Source organism: Numenius arquata, chromosome 1, assembly GCF_964106895.1.
Source record: "Numenius arquata chromosome 1, bNumArq3.hap1.1, whole genome shotgun sequence".
Classification (NCBI taxonomy): domain Eukaryota; kingdom Metazoa; phylum Chordata; class Aves; order Charadriiformes; family Scolopacidae; genus Numenius; species Numenius arquata.
In genome coordinates this window covers 133,666,004-133,693,686 of record NC_133576.1, presented here as the reverse complement: position 1 = coordinate 133,693,686, position 27,683 = coordinate 133,666,004, and the positions used below count along the sequence as shown (strand labels likewise).

Genomic DNA, 27,683 nt, shown 5'->3' with positions numbered 1-27,683 from the left:
ATTTCTCCATATTCAAATGAAACAAATGTCATGCCCAGGCTGCTTTTAACCCTGATTAATCTTAGACCATTGTCTAGTGAAGGGTCACAGACACCTTAGATTTATAAGGGCTGCACAAAGTAGGTCTGTTTCTCTCTTTTTATTCTTTCTTGTCTTATCCCTCTGAAACACTTACTTCCCTGCAGAAATTATTTCACATTTCTTTCTCAAAACATGACAAATCTGTTTTACCAAGAATAAATAGTACCCCTCAAAGCCAGTTTTTCTTATTAACTCAAGCTTGGTTAAATTTCTTTCAGACAGGAAGCATAGTAAGTGATTTAAACTTTGGAGATCTGGATTTAATTCTCTGATTTAGTCATTCTCCTTTTGTATAACCTTGGGTGAGATGCTTTATTTTTCTAAGCCTCGGCCTCCCATGTGGAAAAGGAGGAGCACGACAATTTCCCAATTCATGCCTGTGCTGAGAATATGGCAGTGCCGACTGGTTGAGAGATGTGTCTGCTCACCTTCGGGAAGGTACCTATAAAAATACCTTAAATAGGCAAATCCATGAGTTAGACCCGATGAAGCTAGCAAGATGCATTGCCTTTGGGTGACACAATGGATATATACATAGACCCAGAGTCAGCCCACAAGGCTTGGACAAATTATGGCCAATTCCCATAATTGCCTTGCCTCTCTTTCTGCCTGCTGACTGTTGGATGGTACAGAGGGGTCAGAGCCTATAGCCCTCCAGGGAAAGAGCCTTACCCCATGGACGAATGAAATTTGAGTGTCTTTTTTCCCAGATGCCACCAGATGGCATCACAGGATCAGTAATGATCGAGATCTGCCCTTGGCTAAAAGCTTAGGAAAAGCGTGATAGCCGTATTTTTCTGTTTTCAGTTAATTGACTGGAAATGTTTAAAACTTATCTCAGAAAGCAGGCTGATATTCCCCGTGCTTCTGTGCAGAGACACAAAATGAATCCTATCTGTACCTTGAAGGCAAATTGAAGAATAATAGAAAATGTTCTGTTTCAAATGGTAAAACATTTCAAATAGCAAAAAAATGAATTATAGTGTTACAGTCATGATAAACTGATTTTTTCCCCTAAAAGGTAGGATTTTTTTTAATGCTGGTTTCTTCTTGCTATAATTCATGATGCTCTTGTGAATTGTCACCAAACCAAACATTTTCCTTCTCATTTCTGAATGTCTTTAAAATGTGGTGATCCATACATGACCAGTGTATGTTCATCATTATAACAGAATATATCCCTCCCTGTAGTATTGCCCTCTTATTAGTATAGTAAATATTATCAAATAGCATTTTGAATAATAATTGACATCAAGATTTGATTTGCTAGGCACTGTGTACATGCAGATTAACTTTTGTCTCAGACGTGTATAACCCAAATTAAACACCTCAGAATATCAAGGGAAGTATTATTTCCATTTTAGAGCAGTGAAAATGAGGTGCCATTATGTTAATTGATTTGTTTAAAATCATCTGAGAAGTCTGGGCCAAGTCTACACTTAGAGGCTGCTTGAACTCTGATCTAACCCCAAGTTCTCCATCTGTTAGGAAAATGCAGGCTCTAATACAAATCAAAAGTAACAATTTCTTGATGCCATCCTTGCAGTTTAAAATTCTACTTCCAATGCTAAAGGATAATTCCTTATCAAAATAGTGATGGGAACCCAGTGTTGTTTAGTCAAAATCACCTGCATGAGAACAAATCATTTCCAAGAGCCATACGCATAAAACGGCCACACGTAGTACATACACCCTTGCTGACAGACAACAGCACAAATCTTATAATTTTGGGAAAGAGGTACACAGTCAATACATTGTAATTTTTAGGGCAAATTCCTGGGGAAGCAGGAGGTCATATTCAAACAAAAATTGCCACATCATTTTTTGCCTTACAATCTCAAATCAAAATTATGACAAAACATACCTACTTATTTTAGGTGTCTTAACCTATACACATCAAAGCACTTTCAGTGCCACGTGGGCAATTTTATCTATAGGTACAATACCTGAAGCACAGAGAGTATATAAGTTCAGCAGCAAAATTCAGATTTACAATTTACACACAAAAAATTAGTGCATATTGCTTCTTGAATTCCTACGATGACATTGTTTTTGAAACAGTTTTATAATTTTCCATAAGACTGCACCAAGTTAAAAATGTATATAAAAGAGAGAATTAAGGTGAATTAATAGCCATAAGGATGTAACAGCAAGTATTAGCATTTGAATCGTAACTTTTGAAATGACTGAATTTTGTGTCTTTGGACAAGACTAAAGCTCATATTAAGATAGTTAAATGTAGACATCTACATCTGCTGCCTGGCAGAAAAGGACCTGGGGGTGTTGGCTGACAGCTGGCTGAATATTATCCAGCAGTGTGCCCAGGTGGCCAAGAAGGCCAACAGCATCCTGGCCTGTATCAGGAACAGTGTGGTGAGTAGGATTAGGGAAGTGATCGTCCCCCTGTACTCGGCACCAGTGAGGCCCCACCTCGAGTACTGTGTCCAGTTTTGGGCCCCTTACTACAAGAAAGACATTGAGGTGCTGGAGTGTGTCCAGAGAAGGGCAACAAAGCTGGTGAGGGGTCTGGAGAAAAAGTCTTATGAGAAGTGGCTGAGTGAACTGGGGTTGTTCAGCCTGGAGCAAAAGGAGGCTGAGGGGAGACCTTATTGCTCTCTATAACTGCCTGAAAGGAGGTTGTAGAGAGGTGGGGGTCAGTCTCTTCTCCCAAGTAGAGATAGGACAAGAGGAAATGGCCTCAAGTTGCACCAGGGGAGGTTTAGATTGGATATTAGGAAACTTTTTACATGGAAAGGGTTATTAAGCATTGGAATGGGCTGCTCAGGAAGTGGTTGAGTCACCATCCCTGGAGGTATCTAAAAGATGGGTAGATGTGGTGCTGATGGTCATGGTTTAGTGGTAACTTGGCAGCGTTAGGTTAACAGTTGGACTTGGTGATCTCAAAGGTCCCTTCCAAGCAAAGTGATTCTACGATTCTATGATTCTATACATACTTGCTGGGTGTCTGGTTGCCATTAAAGTCAATGGAGGCTAAAGAATGATTCAGCTGGCCAACTCTGAGTTATGTAGAGCAAGTTGAATTCCTCTGCGTGCTTTATTGCCTGTATTGCTTGGGTAACCATTGACTTTAAGCTTAAACACTTACCACGTGTACATGTCTATATTTAGGTGTCTTAAACTGAATCACATATTTCGTATGTGTTCGCTCTTATAACAGATGTTTGGTTTTTCACCTAACATCCTGCTTGCTTCATCACAAAGAAAAATAAAATTGTGGACCATAAAAGCCATATCAGTTTTATTTCATTCTCCTGTAGGAATGCTTTAGTGGTTCACAGCAGCAGGATGAAGCGTGGCTGGTAACCTGAAAGTAGAATCAAGACAAAAAGGAGGCTGCTTGCTCTGGAGCAAGATTGCTGCTCTCAAGCGACACATCCCACAGGTTACCTTAAGGAAGTAAAACAAGTTTCCTGAAGGGTAGTTGCTCAACAGCAACAGCAGAAAGAGTCGAAAAAGAACAGACTGCACTGTGAAGGTGCAGGTAGTACTCTTGTAATGCTTCCATTTTCCCTACTATCTTATCTGAATCAACCAAATTCTGTATGATTTTCCTCTTGATCTAGCATAGTACCATGATATATTCATATATGGGGAAAGATAGTATTTTTTTCCCTGCTGCTCTCTGAGAATCAATAGCTATGCATTGGGGAAGGGCTACCAGAGCTATTCTGTGGGGTTTCCTGTCACAGGTTCATGACATCATCTATGGTTAGTTTGCAATGCTGTCATTTCAGCAACTCACTTCAGTACGTCTCTGGTCTTTGACACAAGGTTCTCCCTTGTAGAGGGAAGGTGATCTCTTCTATTGAGCAGATTTTGTCTTATGTCTGTGCTCTGTCCTGCTGTCATTTTTTGGTGAGATGTTTGCTTTCCCTTATGAACAGTTTAAACACTTCTTTCTGCCTAGTTCCTCCCACGCAACTCCTACCCACCTTCTCACTCACATCTGTAGCAAAAATACAATATGCATTTGGAAAAATATAATGTTCTCCAATTTCTACTCCAAAATGTGTGTGTATAGAGCAGGATAGAGTGTAAGGGCTCTGTGCTTATTTATAGCAAATATTTATGCTTTATATTTGCTACAGTTAGAATTGTCCTTCAGATTGACTTCCCTTACTTTGGTGGAGAGAAACTTTCAGCTTTCTAATTTAAAATGGCTTTTTTGCTCATGGTAAAAGCAGTAAAACTACTTAGGGCAAAGAATGCATTTTGTTACCTAGTTACAAAACTAAGAAAAATGGCAAATACCATTTGGTTTTCCTTCTCAGGTTTTTTTTTTCCTTTTTTCCAAATTGCTTGGAAAATGTTTGAATCCTCTCTATAGGGCCTGGAGTGTTTTCTCCATGGAACATGTTTGTCACTTGTGTAATAGCATTAGGTTTATAAAAGATACTCCCTTTGCCTTACAAGACTTATTTGCAGAGGCACTGACCATATCCTTAGGATGCTTCCCTGTGGTGGTCTGGATGATATATGACTCTGTCCTCTGGTATAGGAGATTCTATCAAGTTCTGTGGCCTTTAGCTGCACTTGTCCATAAAGACTCCCTTTGTGTTTTTAACTTTAATCGTACTTAGCCAATAGGAAAAATACAACTATGTAAACTTGCCTTGTAGTAATGTGTATCTTATATACATTGTATCTTATATATTGGGAATGTTAGCATATAATCAGTGCAATGACTTAAACAAGTAAATCAATTCGCGATTGGACTGTTTTAAAGAAGTAGAACTTGTTTGAAAATCAAAGGAGAATATGTTGCTAAATGTATCCCAAGGATCAATACTGCATGGTAGGTGATGTATGTGATAGATATGTAAAAAAAATCTCTGGGGAGAAAGGCAGCTTAGAGCACAGGTGCTGTCATATGTTAATAGGATAACACCAGCTAGAAGGGCAGGTAGATTAAGCTCCTTAGGAGCAAATAGTGGATTGTCTAAATTTAGGCTTTGTTAATATTGGGAAGTGCAGGACATATAACCCTTTAGGTTCCTTCTGTAGCTAACAGAAAGATGTAGCCTCTTCTACAGTACAATTGAGCTTGCCCTAACGTAGACATATTTTAGACAGGTCAGATGACCAGTGTACTGTAAAAGTATATATTTCTTTTCTCCAAATATCATAGAATCATATAGAATTTGGCATGAATTCTCTTTATTGAAATAGATCCCATCCAAACTGACAAAACGTTCATGAATCTTCTTGGTGGGGAATATGGAAAAAGCAAGTATAAATCAGATAATTCCAGATTTTATTCTGACCAGTAAGGAAGAATGGCCTAAAATGGGGAAAAAGAAACGCAACTTGCTCTTGAGTGACCATATAGTGCAGTGGCAAAGTTTATGATTTTATGCTGGAAGGGAATGAGTAAGTTCAGAAGAATAAGTAATATGAACTTCAAAACCAATCTGCTGTGTATTCACAGCAGATGTGGAAAATCCCGCAGGGATCAAGTTTTAAAGTAACAATTAATTCAGAAGTGGTAGCTCTCAGTACTCGAGAACCTTTTGATGATTTGAAACTCAAGTAATCAACATTGAAAAAGCGGAAGCTGAGTCAACTTACTGTGGTTATAACAATCTAATTCCTAAAAATATATAAAAGGTGAAGTTTCGGAACAAAGTCAAAGGGCAAGATGTAGGATGAACTGTAACTAGCAAGGATTGGAAAAGGTAGCAAGAAAATATTTGATGAGAATACAAAGTCAAGCAATAAATTCATTTCATAAACAGCTGGAAGAAAGGCTACTTAAAAGTGAGACCAAAAGAGTTGAAATGTTTAGTGCATTTTTTGCTTTTGTCTTTTTACAAAAAGGATCCATGATCATCCAGTTAGGGCAGCTATGAAGAAATAAAGAGATAAGTCTTTAAACCGGACAAAGGCAAAAACCCGCATTAGAACTTAGGCAAATTAGATGCTTAGAAAGCAGCTGAAATTCATTCTCAAATACTTAAGGAACTACTCAATGCAGACCATTCAGGATTTTATTCAAGTACATGAGGAGTAGTTGGGAATATAGAGAAGCTTGCCCAAGTGACAGTGGGATAGAGTGCACCCTCAGCAAGTTTGCCAGTGACACCAAGCTCGGTGGCATGGTCGACACGCTGGAGGGAAGGGATGCCATCCAGAGGGACCTGGACAGGCTTGAGAGGTGGGACTGTGCAAACCTCATGAAGTTCAACCAAGCCAAGTGCAGGGTCCTGCACCTGGGACGTGGCAATCCCAGGCACAAATACAGGTTGGGCAGGGAATGGATTGAGAGCAGCCCTGAGGAGAAGGACTTGGGGGTGTTGGTGGATGAGAAGCTCGACATGAGGCAGCAATGTGCCCTGGCAGCCCAGAAAGCCAACCGCATCCTGGGCTGCATCAAGAGAAGTATGGGCAGCAGGTCGCAGGAGGTGATTCTACCCCTCTACTCTGTGCTCGTGAGAGCCCACCTGGAATACTGTGTCCAGCTTTGGAGTCCTCAACACAGGAAGGACATGGACCTGTTGGAACGGGTCCAGCGGAGGGCCACAAAGATGATCAGAGGGCTGGAGCACCTCCCCTATGAAGACAGGCTGAGAGAGCTGGGGTTGTTCAGCCTGGAGAAGAGAAGGCTCCGGGAGACCTCATAGCAGCCTTCCAATATCTGAAGGGAGCCTACAGGAGAGCCGGAGAGGGACTCTGTCAGGAAGTGTAGTGACAGGATGAGGGGTAATGGTTTTAAATTGGAAGAGGGGAGGTTTAGATTAGATATTAGGAGGAAATTCTTTCCTGTGAGGGTGGTGAAACACTGGAACAGGTTGCTGAGGGAAGTTGTGGCTGCCCCATCCCTGGAAGTGTTTAAGGCCAGGCTGGATGGGGCTTTGAGCAACCTGGTCTAGTGGAAGGTGTCCCTGCCCATGGCAGGGGGTTGGAACTCAATGATCTTTAAGGTTCCTTCCAACTCTAACCATTCTGTGATTCTATGATTCTAATTTTCAGTGAAAACTTCTGGGAGAAATAATGAATCAATTTGCAGACACTTGGAATACAACAGAAGGAGGAGTAATAACCCCTATCAGTTTCGCAAAAATAAATTCTCAAGTGTAATTTCCTTCCCGAAAGGACAACAGCCACAGGGCTGGAGAAGTGATAGAAGTCATTTTGCAATGACACAAACTTGCTGCCCCTATAAGCTGCCTGTCAACATCTTCATACAGTGGCAGATCACAAGCCCCCCCAAAAACTAGAGAAAAAAAGAGAAAAGCAAAGATGCTGTCATGGCAGGATCTAATGGGAACATCTGGTTTAATGGAGGCTCAGACATTGCCGACAACATTGGGAAGTTCTGGGACTTGAGGGTGAGTTAGAAATGGCTGTGGGTCTCTAAGTCTTCAACCTACTTACGTTTATCTGGGATCATCTGGGTGCACCATGCTCCACCTTTCCAGATAAATTTATTTTCACATTTTACAATGCATTTAGACATATGTTCAGTACTTGCTGTCATCATGGTGAATCAAAAACATTTCACATGACAAAACTGAATCATCCACACAACTTCCCTGTACAACAAGAGGAGATTTTTAGAGGCAAAGGCAACTGGACACCCAATATATAGAAGCTGGGTACAAATGCAAATTTTTGCTTTTGAAAATCCTCTCTTTTAGATATTTAAATAAATGGCTTATTTAAAAAAAAACTTTTTCCCCCCCATGAAACATTGGAGTTTAGAACCTATGTCAGGAAAGCCCTAGCATCCTCCTTGACCATAAAAATTCACTTTAATGAAGTACGAACTGTGTCAATGTAAACACTACCATCTGGAAATATCCTTGGAGAAGAGAACTGTAGCTAACTGTTTTTCAGTGTTGTTGATAAATATACATGATCTGATGGCTGGAAGTTGAACTTAGACATATTCAGCCTCGAAACATGATGCACTTGTTTTGTAGTCAGGGTAACTGGGTTATATTGCCATAGACTTGTCACTTTGGGACTTCAAAATAAAACAGATGACTTTCTAAAATACAAGTTTAATGGAGCTTCTAGGGAAAAATTTACCACCTGCGTATGCTGGAATACTATGTACGTTGGTGACTATAGAGCTCCCTTTTGTCTTTTATTGATCTAGGAATCTGTCTTCCAGCTGGATTTCTCTCTCTCCCCCCACCCCTCTCCGCCCCCATCTTTCTGAAATCTATAACATATATTGCAATTGCCTTGATGCAGTAAATGTTTCCTAAATTAACTCTGACATTTCCAAGCACATGATCAGAACCTAATACATTATACTAACAATTCTCATGAATAAGGTATGTCTGTCTTTGCCAAGCAGTGTTAGCTATCAGACCTGTCAGTTACGTGTCATGCAAAGCTAGTAAATTGGCCTAGACTAAAGGCTGTGTGTTTGTGCTGTGGTGAAATCATCAGTTGCCTCTAAACCATTCATTTTACAATTGTCTCAATGAGTAGAAATGATCTGATGCCAGATTGCTTGCTCTTCAGCTCCTAATATTTTAAGGAGGAGTTCACATTCAGTTCAAACATTCTGACTTAGCAAGTTTTGATTTAAGACTGTCAAACAAAATTATGTCACATCTGATACACTGAAGATTTGGAGTGAGCGTTACACCCCTCAGCTTATTGTCAGCTGCACAATGAAGGAAAACTAAAAAAAAAACCAAATTTGACAGCCAAACTGCTACCACTGGACAGAACGGCTACATCCCTAAGCTTTATTCATTCAGAGATTTGCCCCAGGCTGGACGTCTGCCTTGTACTTAAACAGCTTAGACTCCAAGGCATCATTCTGCTCTACTGCCCAGTAAGTTTTGGGTTCCTAAGTGATTAAAAAAATTATCATATGACACGAGGTGCAAAAGAATAGAAATTGGCCATCCATTAAATAGGGTATTTGAGGGATATCTGCAATAATTTGTTGGAGGAGATTTTGGAGATCTTTTTGAAAAAAAAAAAAAAAAAAAAAAAAAGACAGATATGCCCTTTATCTGAACAAGTAAACTACCAGGACAATACCAAAAGCAAAACCACTTACAGACTACAAGGCCTGTTTCCTTTCCATTGGTTTTAAAAAACATGCTTTATTTGAGAGTATGGAGCATCACCTATTCAAAGTATGTGTGTGGCATAATCCTAATCTGTAGACCCACAAATAAACTATGAATGTTGTGACTCAGGCATTTTTAATATAAATATGTGAGGACTGAACACTTCCTTCCTCTAGAGCTGAAGATTCCAGTTAGCTACCATTCAACCACTGGTACATTGCCTCATGGTCACTGGGTTGAATTCAGTATAGATTTGCCATGAGATAAGCCAATGGCATCTCGCCTCTCGCAGGCCACGTTGCCATACTCTGTGGATGGGGAAATAAGGAAAAACCTATCAAGTAGAGATCAAAGCAAGGATTTCAGTTTCTGAATTTGCCATTAACTCAGTGCTCTGGTCAGACAAATCACCAATGCCCTTCTGTCTCTAAGAAGTCTCTAAAATAGTTTTACATTTTTAGTTCAGTTCCTGAGTACCTATTGCTTATTGGCTTCAGATGGAATTAAGTTCTTAGCATCTTTGAGTTTTAAGGCACTTGTTAAAATGGAAACGTTTACTTCATTTCAGAAGCAGAGGAATTGCAATAATTATTTCTGCTTATACCATTCTTTGAAATTCAAACGTGAAACAAGAACCCTGCAGCATTATGAGCAAAAATGATCAATGGTAGTTTAGCTATATTCATATACTGGGAGGGGGAAAAAATGTCTGGAAACCAAGGTATATGGAATAACTGCTGCTATAGGGGAATGCCTGAACGACCCAGGGTGAGAGCTGGAGACAGGGAAATCCAAATGCTGAAAATAGAATTAGGGAGAAAGGATTGATTCAGAAAGGCAGGAAAGTGAATGGAAGTGACAGTCGTGTAAAGTAAAAGCCGTAGGAGGGAGGAGGGACAGTTTGATATCAATTTGAAGTAGGAAGGTAACAGGAACGGCAAAGAAGAGTGAATGTGTGAAAGCACACTTGGGTTGAAATGGTGACGCAGTAAGAGATCCATGAGATTAGGTGGTGGCAGAAATATAAGGGTGTTTGAGTGACCATGCAGAAGAACAGAAGGTAAAATAGCAGCAACTAGACTTGCATTTAAAAGCTAATAATGAGCTCTCCATTTTAACATAAATGAATGTTCTTACTAAGTATTGTGTTTGATGGATGAGTTTCGTGTATAAAATTAATGCAAAAATAATATGTATATTTATTTAAAAATTAGTTAATAAGTATTGGCCTGTGTTATTATCTAGCATGGTACTCATATATGATATTTTTCATTGGTAATTTCAGTTGTTGTAATATGAAAAAACTACATGTGTGTCTCTGTCTAGACTTTGCCATTTAGCAATGAGACAAAATGCCATTGATCACCTCATAGTTGCTAGATCACATCCAGTCCAGGTTGGAAATAAAACTATCTGGTACCTATTTAGTGACCTGAATGAAATAAGTTTCATGTCCGTTCAGGCTCCAGTGAGACTATGTGTCCTTTTCAAAAGCTATCATTTATTTCAAACTCAGTTTAAACAAGTTTTGAGGAATTCTGATGGAAGGAAAATGGGTCTTAAGCTGTCACTGCAGTGAACTCTTCAGTAAAATTATTTCAGTTTCAAAGTTTGCCAATCTGGCATCATTCACAAAAGCTAAAATCACATGGGAAGGAGATCTTCTATCAGAGGAATTTCTGTACAGTTTTGATTAAAAAATAAGTCTTTGACTATGGTTGTAGGCTTAACAGGTACCATTTGGAATGATTCATGTGGTCTGGTGAGTCATAAAGCTTGTTGGATCCTACTGCAAAAGGCAGTGTGCGCAAGACACCTTTTCAATAACATAATATTAATTTTCTTCCTGCTTCACAGATGTAGTGCTTTGATACATTTTTGGCTGGTTTAGCTGCCTCCTTAAACTTCCTGGCAGAAGAAAGAGTACTAGATGATATAGCTCGTACCCCCACACGTGGTTCTTGTTTTCCAGAGAGAGAAGAATTTGCCTCTAGAATGCCCAGCTCATCAGAGCATAAAGACCAGCTTACTAGAGGCAAAAGTCATAAATCTAAGGTAGGAAGACAAGGAGAATTGAAAAGGTCATTGAAATTGCTGGGCCATAAAAAGAGAGGAGGAGGATGCTGGATATGGAGAAGAGTAGACATGACATGATATTGTGTTTTCAGTGGAGTTCAGGATGAGACAACCACTCTGCCTGGATGTACCGGACCATGCAGTTTTAAATGATCAAAAGAAAGTCTAGGCACAGAAAAGCTTAGGAGAAATGAGAAAAGTGAGAGAAAAGCAATAAAGTGTGCCTGAAAATTTAAAAGAATCTAAGCTGGAGAGTGAAGACTCTTTTTTCCCTGTGCATTTTTCCTTTCTTTCTATTTCAAAACCTTTTCTTCACTAGCAAGGCAAGAACTCTCCCATATCAGCATTTTTCCCCTGAAGTGACGTTTCCCGCGGCTGTTCCCCCGTTGGGCGTCTGGAGGTGTCAGGGTCCTGAGCGTGCTCTACTCCCCACCCGTTCCCTCCTGCAGTGCCCTGCAGAGCTCCAGCCTCCAGTGGGACGTGTGGGCTTCGCTTTGCTGAAAGGTGGCCTGTCTAAGCTGGAAAAGAGCATGGCTCAAGGGCTGTACTTGGAATTCTTGTACTTTTTTCTGGACTGTGTCAGTTGTCAGAAGTGTGTGGACCATTGTGTAGAATGATTGTGCCACTTGCTTGTGAGGAAGATCTCCCCCAGATATGTTCAGGGCAGATCATCCCTAGTGTGTGTTTTTCCAATGTTCCCTGGTTTGCTCGAAGACCGTGCTCCCATCACCTAAGGGTTGATGCAATACATTCTGTTTCTAATGACTAAGCAGGACTGCTGGAGAACATGGCTCAGCTTTCCTTTCATCTCTTGTTAATGTGCTTGAGAATACTTAAGTCGACATGCAAAGTTCAGGCAGACAAATAGGGGTTTTTTTAATCTTCTCTTAATGCAAACAATGGCAATTCTGGCTGTAAGAGTTGTCTGTATTCAGACTTCGGTTTGCTTTTTCAGACGCCAAAAGCTCTTATTTTATGAGTTCAATAAATAAAAGAATTCAGCCACAACTTGAAAAATCTGCTGTATTGTTTGTTCCATGGTAAAAAGGTGCCCTTTCTTCACTATTTAATTTACTGTATAAAAGAACTTTACTATGTCAGTGATGGTTCAAAGAAGAAATGAAAAGAAATTCTTTGTTTCCTCCCCAGAGCGGGGATGTGTTTTTCCTTTCCAATTCAACAAGATATTCCAAGTGTTCATTTAATCACTGTACAAACACAAAATAAGGTAGCTTAAATAATAAATGGCTAAATAAAACAGATTATTCTGCTAGCCTCTGTTTGAATGACCTACATATGAGTCACACTTAAGCATTCTAACAGAAGACAACCAGACTGTAGTAAGTCTTTAAATGGCACTGTTTAGAATTCAACCAATTTGTGCTAATATGGGCTATTCAAATATTTTAAAGGGAATATAACTCTTCCAATTTTAGAAGAGTTTGATCTATCCAAAATATGAATCTTATCTTTCATTTGGATTATGATTCAGTATTAATGAAGTAGATCATGCTTTAGTTTGAGTCAATGAATGCAGAGGCAATTACTATAATTACTGTGAACTATAGCTGCATCTTTTTCTCCATCTCAGTTTAGTTTTGTCTGTGGTATTAAACTATAATCTTCCATTGTGGCACTTTGTTTGTAAGCTTTCTTACTGCTTTTTACTGCAGCACGCAGAAGAGACAGACATCTGTATAAGCTGGAGGCTCTTCTTATTTTCATTATGTCAAATTCATTTTAGAGTTAGGCATCAGAAATTGTGCAGTCAAGTTCATTCTGGGCCAGGACATCAGGTTTGTGCAGTCAAGCTCAGAACAGCAGTGCTACTTTGATTATTGTATAATGCTTCTTAAAGAAAGTTAGCCCATTTAATAGAGAAAAAACCCAACAAAACCACTTTGATATGTATTAAACTTTCCTGCACACACTCGCAACTTTTTCTGGTATTTTTTGTTTCTTTACTGATTATTCTTAACATAAACAACAGAAAATTAGTTGAAAGCGGTAACTGAAATCAGATTTAACAATTTGCAGTGTAATCATGTCAGGGAAAAATATCACCGTACACAATTGTTATTATTTGGACATTGTTTTGGAGGAAGAGGCAAGACAGAGTATTATTCGATTTACCCCTTCAGAAACTCTTGTTCATTTTGGCCTAAGGGTAAGAATGTGATTAAAATGTACAAATTAATAGTGTCTTTCATCAAGACTGAATGTTTCTACAGGAATATGTTGTTTTTCAACTAGAAGGTTTGGAACTTGACTATGTTTGCTTTTCAATATTGGGAAATAATGCCCAGAAATCAAGTTAGCATCTAGTCATCTTGTTCATTAGAAAGTCAGACTAGGTTATAAGTCATTTCTAAATTTAATACCTATTATTCTGCAGTGAGATCCTGTCAGCTATTGGTGAGCAAAATAGCAATGCAGACAGACTTCTACCTACCTATTTGGCAATGATTGACTGAGTTTATTCTGCAGCTGTTCATCTTCAAGCAGGAAATCGCTATTTTGGCAACCTAGTGTAGTCAGGTGTTTTACCTGTGCAGCATTACTTAATCTGTTTTGTCTAGCTTGTTTATCATCTTGATAAAAATTGCAGAAGATAGAATTGATGTGTTATTTTCTCTCTGACATTTCTTTTCCTTGCTAATTTGATTTTAGCCACTCAGACCTTTAAGTCCTCCTCAAGTGTCCATCCCAGCCTATATCCTAGCAAAAAACGAACTTAGTTTCTGAGAAATTCACTCACTATAATGTGTTGTGTTTGTACCTTAGGCAATCATTTCTTCCAGAATGAGCGTGCAAAGGGCAGAAAGTAGTCAGCTGCCATTTCAGAGGCTCCTTGTTCTGTGTAAAAGTGTAAAAGTGAAAATTTCCTCACTTCAGATGACAGAAATGTTGTAGAAGGTATCAAAGTGTATCTATCAGCATATCATGCTTTGAAATGTATGAGCCAAAGACACTAATACATGGAGGTACCAGAACACTGAATTATTGACACAGCTTACCTTCAAATTTTCTGTGATTGTAACAACAGGGGGACCCAAACATACCTATTCTCACAAAGCATTATGTTCTGGCACAGGCACCTGCTGTGAATGTTTCTTTAGGTATGGTGGTCTTCCTGCACTTCTACTACAAGGTCTCTCTGCTTTGTAGAAGCTACTTTAGTGCTCCTTAAAATGTTTTGCCCCTGTATATACTCTACCAGTCATGCTCCCTCCTGCCTGCTGAGATTCCTCTCCTTGCAAAGTCACACAACGTGATGGGGGGTTGGTACTCTGCTGCCTCTTAAGCCCTTTGTATGCTGCCCCAAAGGGTCCAAGATCCATGCACGAATCAAGCAGGCACTACCGGCATGGTGATGGCATTCATCCTCTCCATGGCAGAATGCACATATGGACAAATTAACTCAAAAGGATTTGAATAGGTTATCTTCTTCTGGTATGCTAGTTCCTCATTTACTTGTGGAACTTTAAATTGCTTCCTCAATCTAAAGATAAAAGTGTGTAATTATTTTTGTGTAACATGGAAAGATCGCAACAAATCATGCTCTTCCAGAATTCTGGATCTTCTATAGCTTTCAATGATATTAAAATGATACAGAGAGTTGAAATTCAGACTAATTTCTTTTTTTAGAAATGGGGAGAGCTGATTTTTGTGAATAAGGTGGGGAGAAATCTTTAACAATCATCACATTGAGTACCTTTAAAAAGTTTTTGAGGGAAGAAAGAATGAGTTGTTTAGGAAAAATGTGGGGGTTTGTTCCCTGTCAGAAAGAAAAAAAAAAAAACCTAATTGAGGAAAGACATTTTTTTATACAGGTTTAACTGGGAAAACTTTGATTCTTACAGAATCATATTTTCAGCATTCTGAATCCTCAGCTAAACAATTATGTTTCGGTGTACAGTCAACAGTCCTACAGCATAATGCAGTCTTCTGGATCAGAAACTGTCAGATCTCCTGGGTTTTATGTTATTGCCATCACAAATTAGTTTTTCTAAGAGTAGTAGTCTAAATGTTGTTCACATATTAGTAAAGACTAGGTTTTTTCATGCAAATAATAATTACACATCTTCTAAACCATTACATTCTCTAAGATTTGGTGAAAGACAGGAAGTTAAGATGGGGCAGTTTCTAAATTTAATTGATCAAAATAAATGTATTCATAACAGATTCAATAGCTGTTATTTGTAAAGTTCTGTGGAATCAAATTTATTTTTGCAAGCCTTAAAAAGTTATTAAGATTTAAATAAAATTAAATCCATATATTCAATATGTGCTTACCCATCTTGTGATAGTAATTGATAAAAATAAACACAAAAGAGTTGCTATTGCTGAGAACTAGGGGCTTGTGTTTTGGGCTGTTTGTCAAATTGATGACATTGTTCCCTTTCCTCCCCCCACCCTGTATTTCCTTTCTTTTTTCTTTTCTTTGCCTGAGAAATCAGAAATGGGTCTCTGTCTTGCTGAGGTTGTTTGCATGTCAAAACTTTCGTGTTCTTTACTGAAGCGTTATGAAGTGGAAACCTTTAGAAGTGAGGAGGGAAGTCAAATAAATAAATAAATAAACAAAGAAACAAATAAATAAATGAAAGAAATCTCACCTACTCACTAACACTCCTGCTTACAAGCAAGATTCAAATTTCTGGAGCAGTTAGTAATTCTATACACAAATTCTGTCTCTTCCTTGGGATGCTGCTGACAAAACATTTAACACAACTACAAATCAAAAGAGTTCTGAAGTTGCCCACGAATTTTAGGGGTGGTTTCCTACTTTGTTCTGCTTTGCTCCACTTCCACTGCTTATATAGCAAAAAAAAAATTATCATTAAGTCAGAGGAACCCCATGGAGAGATCTACAGGTGTCAAACAGCCAGAGGTGGTAAAACTGTACCTGGTAGTGACTCTGTTGCAGTGACGTGCAAGATACAGGGATATTTCTAGGCAATAGGAGGAGAGGTTGCACAAGAAGAAAATGGAATTTCTCCTCTGGAAGTTCTCCAGCCAGCAGTTTTTGTTAGAGCTGCTCTATATGTCTCCAGATTGCCTTGATGTTACAGGCTGGGCTTGCAGAGTCTGGCTGAAGGAGCAGTTTCCTTGCCTGTATCCTACAGAGACCTTCAAGCACCACAGAAAATTTATTTTTTAAACCTTATCTATTAAATTAAATTGATTGATGAAGAGATTACCAAAAATGTAAACTCAGTAGAGCAGGAAACCCACAAAAAGCAGTGGTCAGAGAATATGCATGGGTAAGCGTAGGAGAAATTTCTTCACCAAAGGATTATCGAGCATTGGAACAGGCCCCCAGGGAAGCGGTGGAATCGCCATCCCTGGAGGTATTTGAAAGATGGGTAGATGTGGTGCTGGGTGACATGGCTTAGTGATGGTTTGGGCAGTGTTTGAACTTGATAATCTCAAAGGTCCCTTCCAACCTATACAATTCTGTGATTCTGTAAACTATGGTGTACAGTACTAGTGGAGATTCTCATGGCCAGTCATAGGTAACATCCTCTTAGCCTTTTTAATTTTGTACTTTTGCTTTGCATCTGGGCAACCTGACCTTTACATCCATCAGATATTTAAAAAAAAAAAAAAAAGAAAAACAAAACAAACCAAAAACCACCTCTATCTTTGTGTCTAATGTTAAACTACTCAGATTCTGTTGTTTGCGTTCCTTCTGCAGGTGAACGGCATTGATCTTCGAGGTGCTACCCATGAGCAGGCTGCAGCTGCGCTAAAAGGAGCAGGGCAGACGGTAACAATCATAGCACAATACCAGCCGGAGGGTAAGCAAAATAATAAACTTAAAGACATATGGTAAAGGATAAGTGCTTTAAAGCCAGCCATTTAACAGGATGAGGCTGCTGTAGATAGTGCTTTTCCCAGCTATCATCAGAAGTCATCTGGAAAGAAAATTCAAATGGCAATTCTATCCCAAGGAAGTGGCTGTATTTTTGTCACAGACTTTGCTTTTAGGAGTATTTTATGCAACTCTAAGAACGACCTTTAAATGTGCATATAATAAGACAGTAATCAACACCTAGTTAATCATTTTGTTTTCATTATTGCTTATTTAACGTTCTCTTCTATTCTCCTTCTGGAGACAGATAGTGCAAAATACAAGTTAAGAATGAACAGAAATGCCAGGAAGATCTGCAGTTGCTTCAGACAGTCAGATCAGAATTAAACAAAGATAAATGCTTCCTGCCAAATGCATACAGCATCCCTATATGACTTTTAGATGACAGTGTCCTTGTACCTCCAGGGCAATTAACCCCAAATAACAAGTACTTACAAGACAAAATGACAGCTTTCTAAATAAAAGCATCAACAGGAAATTCGGCAAAATATTGAGATATTTAGGGTGGGATGTATCTCATTCAGCTTCTGGTGTCTAATTTTTATCTTTCTGGGGTTTAAGCTAGTTTCAGTGGGAAGAAGCAGGCATTGATTGATTTTATAAGTCCAGAGTTAAGTGGCAGAACTCCTCCTCATTGCCCATGAGCTATGACCCAAATGACTACCTGAGGTTCCCAAGGAATTCATAAAAGGAATATCACCTTCTTATAGGAACTAAAGATGGTTTTCCATCTTTACTGATGAATTCAGCAATGACAGGTGTCTGTGAAGACTTGCTGGCACCCTTTTATCAGTTTTCAGTAAACAGTTCTAGCTCAATTCACAAGCCTTGCTATGGCCTGTCAACACAAGCTGTTCATTCTGCCTGATTGTGCCCAGCCTAGGACACATGTAGGTCTCAGGTGAAACAGTACAGCTCTAATAACAGGTTTTTTCAGAGGCACTGGGGAGATAAATTAGTACTGCCAGAGTTTATCCAGCACGATACCTTGTTTTGTTTCTCTGGATCCTGAGGATAGCATGCAAAGATTAAAACAGCTGGTATTTTAGTCAAACTTACAATTGTGCTTCAGATCGGGTATCACACATCCGTTTATTGGTTTATCTGCACCTGAGTCACCAAGCAGAATAAATTAGGCCACACCAAGAAATGGGCAGATGAGGGCAAAATGAAATTGCACATGTCTATCTTTAGTTAAATAAATGGAACATATTAATATAAAAATGTATAAGTCATAATCAGAATTATTTCAAAGAAAATGTATTGGAAAGCAATTCCATTACAGATAGCCATCCACACTGGATTCCGAATAAAACCATGTTCCCATTAGTTCCAGCAGTCCTGTTTGCTGTCTGGTGATTTTATACCGCAATTATCACCATGGTGTCTGAGTATTATAGCAATCACTGGCATTTCAGAGTTGTTCTGTGCCACTGTTAATACACGGAAAAATACATCACTTGACAGATTTTTCCTATTATATTTGAACTTTTAGTTGAAATGCTTTTCCCCTATATTTTACCAACTCTGAAATACGTCAAATTCAGTTTTGGTGAACATGCAATTCAAATGATGCTGATAAAATCCATCAAGTATTATATTGCATATTTATTCCATTTTTCCTATAACGCTGCTCCGTTCACCACAAGCCCTGTTGAGGGCAGACTAGTCCTGACTGCATGACTTGTTGTCAGTGAAGCACAGCCAGTTTTCTGTTTCACCCAAATCATTCAAAACACACTGAAGAGAGTAGAGCTGGTGAAGAACACGGCCCTAAAGTTAGCCTTTTTGTAGGAAATTATTGAGTTTTTTAAGGTAGTGAGAGCATTCAGTAGTTGTCCAGCATGTGTTGTCTTACTGCTGAAGTATTTCACTTTAATCTGAGATGCTGGTTAATGCAAACTGTATAAATACAGATGTGAAACAAAGTATTTCTTTCTTAAAAAAGCCCTAATAGCAAAAAAAGATGAAACGGTTTTAAAGTATTTGTTTAAATTACCTTCAGAGAAAATTATTTAAGGATTTACAGAAAGACAAACACATTCTATATCAGCATAAATATTTACTTTATTCTAAAGATCCTGCACAACTCTTTTTGTCCTTTCTATGTAATTTATACCTGATCCCTAATTTACTGTACCTTATCTTGATGCATATATTGGAACATAGTCATAAAATGCAGTCTTAAAACTGTACAGCTGTACTTCCTTCAGGGCTTCCTCAAATTAAATGCTTCCAAAACTAGTGAAGTGCATAAGCAAAGTAGGCTTGTAGCTTGATTTTTCCATTTTCATATTGGAAGCTCTGAGTTGTTACTACAACTTCAGGATTTTTGGGAAGATCCAAGAATAGCCACTGCAATATATTAACCAATATCTTTTTTTAATCTTTCCAGTTTATTAAGCCTTTAGATGTTGCAAATAAAAACATTTAATGAAACCTTTAGCTATTGATATTTCAAGTATTAAGCGATGATAAGTACTAGTCAATACCATAAACCAGCTGATGATAGCAATTAAAATTGTTAGTAGAAAAAGCTTATGTTCCAATAATTTCGGTTTTATGCAATAGAGAAAAGCTTACAGCACACTGATCCTAGCAATGTCCCCAAAAAGAAGTAATATGCTGTGCTGTGGGAAGGAAAATGAGGTGAATACTATAGAAACAGCTTTCAAAGTTTAAATTTTCCTTTCCTTGTTTGAAACAGCCAAAAGTTCACCTAAGCCTCGTATGAACTCCCCTCACATTTATGTGTATAGACTTGGCAGCACATCTCAAGAGAATGGCAACCCCTGCAAAAATATCTAGTGCTTGCCATCAACTTGAATATCTTTTCCTCTTGATATTACAGTACTTTGTTTTCTCATCCTGTCTGGAATAAACAAATGCAGAGACTCACTCAGATAAAATTGAATAGCATCACGAAAATTTTTGAATGCTGTCAGACTTGTGGTTGGTGATGATGCTTATCTGAACCACTCTGCCTCTCCCTCCGATGAAAGTGGTCTTAGAAATAGGAGTAAATTCTGTAAAAGAGCACAGATACAGTGGACAAAAGCAGAATGGAAGATACAAGCAGTGATTTCATGAGAAGGAGCTGAGTGGAAATACAAGGGATTGTATGAAGAACGGAGAACAGCTGCTCAGCTCTTCTGCTCTTCAGTCCCTGTTTTCCTCATGTACACTCACCATCTTTATTTCCCCTTGTCTCTCCGAGAAATAGAAGAGAAAAAAGAGGTGTGAAAGTCCAAACAGAAAGGTAATTTCTGTGAACAAAAATATCGAAAGATTATTAGGAGCAAGAGGAAAACAAATCACAGAGATTAAAAAATCAGAGCTCAACAGCGGCCATAATTCTGGGCTTTTGAGTCAATGCTTACTTTTGTTTTAAAAAACTGAAAATAACTTGTGTACTGTATCTTAGGTACACATGTATTGTGTAAATGGAGGTCAAGTAGTGTTAAGCATCATGATCTCTAACAATCATTGTGGGTGTAGTTCATATGGAGGTTTATGCATGTATTCAAAGTACAGTAGCCATTCTGCAGGCTAGAGAGATGACTTCTTGCATTCATGTGCTGCTCATATCTTCTGCACATGGTTGAAATGAAATTAAAGAGAATTTAAGGACCAAAAGCTACTTAGAAGGAAATTTGAAGAGGAACCGATCACTTATATTTAGCTTTGCTCTCCAATTTTTGATATTCTTGGAAGCATTTTAACTCTCAGCTTAACAACTCTCAGATCTCTTTTAAAACACTGTATAAATATGGAGCTAGTGAGTAGGCCCTTTTCTTCTGCAAAATAAAAACCTGAGCCTGAAAAATAGTCTTAACGTGGAACAGTGCGTCCTTATTAAACTAGTAGTTAGATATTAAAATGGCAATATATACCACATAGGGAAACACTTTTTACACTTCTAGGTTTTCATGCAGGACATATTTTGATTTTAATGGCAACAGTTGCAAATTACAGCCCAGCATGGAAGGAGTTAAGAAAAAAAAACATTTTGACAGTGAAACTGAAATATGTTTTCAAAGGAAGGTGAACTTTGGTTGAAATAGTGACAATTTTTGCTGAAAGAAAGATACAGCTTGGGAGTGGGGGTAGACTGGAGGACTGGACTCCTAATGAAGCTGCTAAAAAGCTTTATTGCACGTTTTACTCTCAAAAGCTCGTTTTCCTTCCCCCTGCAGCAGCGGGGAAGGGTAGAACTTAGCCCTAAGATTTTTTGGAAATTATCCGGTGTCAGTGGTCTGCGAGCTGCGCGGTGCTGCATTGCAGTGTCTCTGCAGCTACTCCCTCCCCACAGTCCCTGCAAAACTGTTAAACCACTCTGAAGTTTCATGGGCTTTAAATCTTTCAAGCGAGCCAATTAACATGCTTGCTTAACAGCTTTGCATATAGGGAAAACGTTCACTGATTGCAGTTTGATTAGACCTGCCAACAATGAAGGGGTCAAAAAGTTGGTACGGAGGGAGAATTTCTGCTTTATCGCCTTTTGAAGTAGCCGTCAGCTGCTTGCTCGCTGCCGCTGTGCTCTGCGCCTGCTGAGCCCTGAGTAGCTGGGGTTTAGTTAGAGAAGGAGTATCAGGTGGAGAGATGCTGCGATAGGCAGTGCTTTTCTTTGCAGTGCCTTTCTTTGCAGGCAGCAGCTAAGGAAGCGATTGGAGAGCTGCGCCTACAGTTCTAAGCATCTCGTGGCAGCTACGGTACTAAAGCCACTTTTTAGTTCTTTTGTTGCTCGATCTGGGAGGCTCACGTAGCGCGTTGTAACAGACCCAACCCATAAGCAGCATCAGCTTTTACGAAAGCGTACTCCTTGTCTTACACATTAGTCTGGCCTAGTGATGCCAGAGATCTGCCTTTTTTAAAATATCAGAGTAAAACTCCAGAGATCACTTTTACAGGTCTCTCCCTGACCAGTCACGGATACTTTTTAGCTCTTTCCCCCACTTTATTCTTTGGTTTTGCCTCGAAATACAAACGCCTGTCTCCCATTTTTGTACAACAGTCACATATATTCCGGGTTCAGCTGTTTAACCTTTCCAGATGCTGTGGGAATAAGGTAGATACAAAGTATATGGGAAGAATAATTAATCGTATTTATTCATCTTTGTCTAGGTCACTTCTATACTTTGAAATGGGAATACTCATGGTAAAGGCCCCTTTTCCCAGCTGTTGAAAATCAATGTAGCTTAATTACTTGGATAAAGTTACATTACAGCAGTTGGCTTTCATCTGGAAGCCACCGTATCCAATTGCCAAAGAATGCAAGGTATTAAGGTTATATTTCATGCATGTGTGTTAAAGACTATAACATAATCTTGGAGTGGCCAAGCTGGATCTGACCAAAGGCTCATTTGCTGAGGATCCTGTTTCCAACAGTAGCCAACAGCTTTAGAAGAGAAGATAGAACGGGGCAAGCACAAAGTGATCCTTGTGCTGAATACTGTCCTACTCACCAGAGCGGGGTGGAAAATCCTCTTCTTATCTTTGGCTGGAAAATAGCGCCACTGTCCAGGTTAATAAAAGCAAAAAGACTTTAGAGGTATGTTTCATAGATTGTCCTGCTGAAGTTCAGTGACTGAATTTCACTGAGAAATTCAGTGCGTTTTTTTAAGTTAGGACAATTTGCAAGGAAGGAATAATACAAATGAGAAAGCTGGATATTATGGTGGTATACTCAAATGTTTTTTTTGTCTTAGAGCCTTTTTTCTTTTTACTTAACTGCATCAGAGAAGATGTGAATCACACTCCAGAGTTTTTATTTCAGATCCTAATTTATTGATAATAGTTGATAATGCACCAAAGTTCTACGTAGGAGACAAGGACTGCAGTCTCATTCAGGTAGCAATATCAATACATTGCTATAGATAGATACATATCAAAATATATTTTTCTCTTCTTTTTACCCCTTTTTTTTATAGTGGCATCTCCAATTCTACTGGTTTTAATTTACTGATACTTTTTTTTTTTTTTTAAACCAAGTTACAGAAGAGCAATCTGTTTCCTCAAGCTGATTAAATGTCAGGCCTGAGCCATCCTTGCTTGTCCATGAAGTGCCCACTGCAGAGAGGTTACCCAGATCACAGATGATGTTGTCACAACTAGTCTTCCTTCTTCTAATACTTTTAACACGTTTCAGTTCAACAGAAGTGCAGAAGTTCCCTAAGCAACAAATTACTTCTTTGTTGCAGAGATTTCTGTATAAATTAAGATGTTTACCAGCATTATGTGGCTGCAATACACAACTTCATGAAGAATATCAAATTATATCAAAGGATGTTTGTGTCCTCAAAACTAAAACTCTGGCACTTCAACTAATACTTGAGTGCTCCAGGTTATGTCAGCAGTTAATGCACATGGTTAGATGTTGTGATTGGTATTTGCTGGTTTTCTTTCCTTCGATCTAGTAAATATGTCTCTGGTACCCTTGGGACAAATGCAGAAGTTGCCAAGATAGCACCCCCACTTCTCTGGCCATGTAAGATCCTTATCTTAGCTATAGCTTTCGTGCCTCTGGTTGCAGCATACTATTTAGAATATACCACTTTTATTTTTACATTGTTGGAGCAAAGTCTTCAACTTCATAATTTCATTGCAAGCTTCACACTATTTTTACTTCAAGTTAAAAAAAAAACCCAAACAAAACCATGTTTAAAATTGAAAGGACAGTTTAAAAATCTCCCAATCCACTTTCAAATTATTTCCTCTTATCACAGCACTTCCTTTCTGTTTGCCTGAGCTGTTCTCGCCACGGCTTCCACTCTCCTGCAGATTAACTCTAGTCCCTAAGTGACTCTGCCTGTGTACACGGGCATCGCCCCAGCACGTACAGGAATTTCTGAGGCTCTTCAGATGACACAGCTGAAGAAGCACCAGGGATCACAAATGTTATTTTAAAGACAGAGTTTTGTAGGAGGCTCCTAAAACACAAAAGGTTATATTTTAATTCCTCTGTTAAACTTCAAGATCACATTCCCAATAGTTACACAGTGTAATTTGTCCAATATTGAATATTTCATAAAAAGCAGAATTCAAATTTTTTTTTGCTTTGTCTAAAATAGTCAGCACTCACTATGCATGAAAGAAGTTATGGCATTGATATACTTTCTTAATGTTTTCATACAGATTCATTTGTGTTTAATGTAGTCATCCCAGTCTGCTAGACTCTATTTACTTACAGACTTTTGAACTTCCTCAATTCCCATTTTCATAAATGTTTCAGTTTAAGTACTTATTTTGTAATTCAGTCATATTTAGCTCTTGTTTCTATCAACAGGCTTTGAATTTCCTTACACAGTATATTGTTCCATAAAGTTGTCAATGTCAACTGTAGGAAATTGTGCAGGGAAAATATGATTTCCTTTTAAAACGTGTCTTTTCTTGTTTTCATTTTAAATGTGATAACATGAAGTCATGTCAGGGGTTTTTCTGTAGTTCTTTCTTCGAGCTTCAGTTATAGTGAAGGTCATATTTTGTTTTTTGTTGTTCGTATGCAGCCTTCTCTGCTTAATTATATTTATATATGCACAGAAGAAAGCGTATAGGTTAAACCCTAATGCTGGAGATTATTCATTGCTTTTCTTGGCAATTTATTAATTAAAGTTTAGCAATTTCCTCTTTTTACTCTTTTGTTAAGGTAATCATTAATAAGTCTCACTGGGAATACAAATAAAGAGTTGATTTTCTTTTGCAACATCTGTCGCGTTTGCAGCTGCTAATTTAACTGTTAAGTATGGGCTACAAATTCTTCCCACTTTTCTTGCCTGTTTTAGAGGTCACTAAACTGAAATCTCTTTCACCTGTGGTTTTGCCCGTACATGACAGCATTTTCAGGAAACCAGACCTTCTGGCAACGGAAAAGATATGTATGGATTTGTGTGCTGGCCTTTTAGTAGTTTCTCAGCAGTAAGAGGAATAACAATTTTGTAACTACAGTAATACTATGGGAATACTTTCTCTTTTTAATTAAGACCCTGGGTTTATGTCTCTGGCAACAGAGGACCGTTCACAACCGTGTGTTTAGGTCTCGCCGTAGCGGAAGGAACAGGGAGCTGCAGTTGGGAGGGTGCTGCTGGGGCAGCAGAGGGGAGCCCGGGGATAATTTGCTTTAGAACCAGACTGAGGGAAAATGTTGAAATTATTTCTGAACCCATTTCAGTGTTTCTTTCTTCTCTCACTCTTTTTCTTTTTTTCAATTTCTAATTGTGCTCTTCATCTGGAAAAAAATGCATTCCGTGCTAAAGACATTTTGTGTTTATTTACTTTTTTACTTTTTAAGCAACAAGTTCTACCAGCATTTTGCTATGTTGTCTTTCACAGTGACACCATTTCATACATCATATGACCTCAGAAGCTCGTATTTATTTCCATCTATTTACTTTGGAAGCTGTTCTCTTTTCTTTCTTGCTGATTTTTGCACTTTGCAAGGATACAGTTTGTTTCTTTGTTGTGTTGCCTTTTAGTCACCTTCAGTGTGAGATTTTTTTTCCTTCTTTACTTAAAGTTAGTGTGAGTCTGCCCTATTTAGTTGCTACTGTTTTTCCTAGTCTTCATGACAACTTAAACAACTTCAGGTTTAGAGGCTATTATGGTAACTTGAAACTGGTCCCGAGTGATAGAGCTATTAAAGACACTGAAGATTCTTCAATTATTTTTTTTTTTATCCAAACAGTTTACCATGTTTGATTTTAATGGAGTTCAGAATCTCCCTAGAAACCTGGCCATTGGGTGAATTACTTCATGTAGATACATGACTGAAAATACAAAATGATCCATAATCTGGATGAGATTTCACAATGTAGACAATATTGCTGATCCTCATATGCTTAAATTAATTCTGATCTGCGGGTTTCTGTACAATCCCTGTGTGTTCAACTTATTTCCCCAGAGAACATAAACACTAAGAAGTTAAGCTTTCTCTGCAGTAACTTATGTAAAAATGCTGAGCAAGCAAAATATTTTTGGTTTGAAATAGAAAGTATGTTCTCCTGGGGTTTCTGGAGAACTGCTCTTGAATCTATTAAAAAGCAAAAAAAAAAAGAAAAAAAGACAGACATATGGCTTTCAATTCTGTCCTGTAAGTTCAGGGTGCATTTGCTCCAGTGTTTAGTTAGAAAGACGCAAATTGTAGAGAGAATTTCTGGTGCCATTTTCTCTGCTTGCAAAACATCAGAAAGGGCAAAAGAGCAACTATAGAAGAGAACTGAGATCCATGATATGAAAGGATGAAGGTTTCCCAAAGGATCTAGGGATTATCTGACATAAAGTGACGGTAGCATTGCTAAATATCACAGAAGATGATGGCTTATCATGCATTTTCTTGGCCCAGTGATGCAGCTGCCATCAGCACAAAACTCACAGTGAGGTCAGCGCGAGTGTCAGGGACAGTCTTTCATAATTCTTGAAGTCTATAGTTCTTGACACATGCAGGGATTTTCTTTTAATTATATTTCAGAGCTAGGCAAATACAAAAAGAAAAAGTAATTTTTTTTTTTTTTTTAATTAAATGGGACCATTGGCTAAGCTGGTTGTCCTAGGACTCTCAGTGGAGAGACGGAAGCCTCTCTGAGCTTGTTCAGCCTTTTTGGATGAGATGAGTCTTTTCTCACTAGCTATAGTGGGAATTTTGGTGAGTAATTTAGGCTGGATGGACAAAGCCATGGCCGGATGAATTAACCTCTTCTGGTGTCCCTGGGAAGTAGCTACTAGTAAGGTGCTACGCAGACGGATGAAATTGCTTTTCCCAGCTCACCAGGTGAACTGCTAATGAAGACAGAAATAAGTTCTTTGAGGGCTATGCCTTTGGTTTAGTCACTAGACAACACTTTCTCTCAGAAATAAGTCTTGAGGCAAGTTAGTGCATTCACTATTTAGATGCAGGGAGAAAAAAAATGGGAAAAATCACAGACAACTTAAAGTGGTAGAAAAATAACAAAATTTAGAGTTTCAAGGCAAGATAGGAAATTTAAAGGTAATTATTTACTTGTAACTTGAATTTTAGGTAAATTGATTGGTTGATTTGAATTTATTACCTGTAGGCAAGAATGATAGCAGAGTGTGAGAAATTAAAAACAAAGCATGCACTATTTAAATAGAGAGGGACAAAGAGGTACAGGCAGGATCTACCCTCAGCTGTTCCTGAGCACTGCACTTGCATACACAGCTTTTTAAAGGTTTCCACTTACAATAGTAAATAGTTGCCCAGCTCTGTGTGACTTCCTAAATCTAATCTCTGCTTGCTGAGAGTGGCAACATAAGGGATATTTAGTGAAAGTATAAATACTGATCTGGGGGGCACTTAAAGGATAGGTCATCATGTCGTTATTAGGAAAAACAGAAATGCTACTGAGTAGACTTTTTTGCACGCTCACACACTGGAATTTGGGATCCAGATTTTAAGAGCTGCATGGGATGCCTGCAATAGATTTCTTCACAGCTGCCATGTGCCACACATTCTTAGATTGTAAATGTGTGTGAAGGATAAGGAAGAAGCTATAGAGTATCAGATCGCACACTAAGCTGTGCCTGAGATAAAACTATTCTTCAGCAAGTCAATTCAGTTCCTCTGAAAATCTTTATTACCA

At 38.5% G+C, this 27,683-nt stretch overlaps 1 protein-coding gene across 7 annotated transcripts in view; it reads left to right on the top strand.

Moving 5' to 3' along the window:
• The window catches only part of DLG2 (discs large MAGUK scaffold protein 2), a 673,276-nt gene that overhangs the window by 440,737 nt on the left and 204,856 nt on the right, over positions 1-27,683 (top strand). For all 7 annotated transcript variants that reach the window (XM_074147594.1, XM_074147586.1, XM_074147578.1 and 4 more), the window contains one exon: positions 16,915-17,017. In XM_074147594.1, the coding sequence (XP_074003695.1) occupies positions 16,915-17,017 (103 nt within the window). The remainder of the gene's footprint in view (positions 1-16,914; positions 17,018-27,683) is intronic.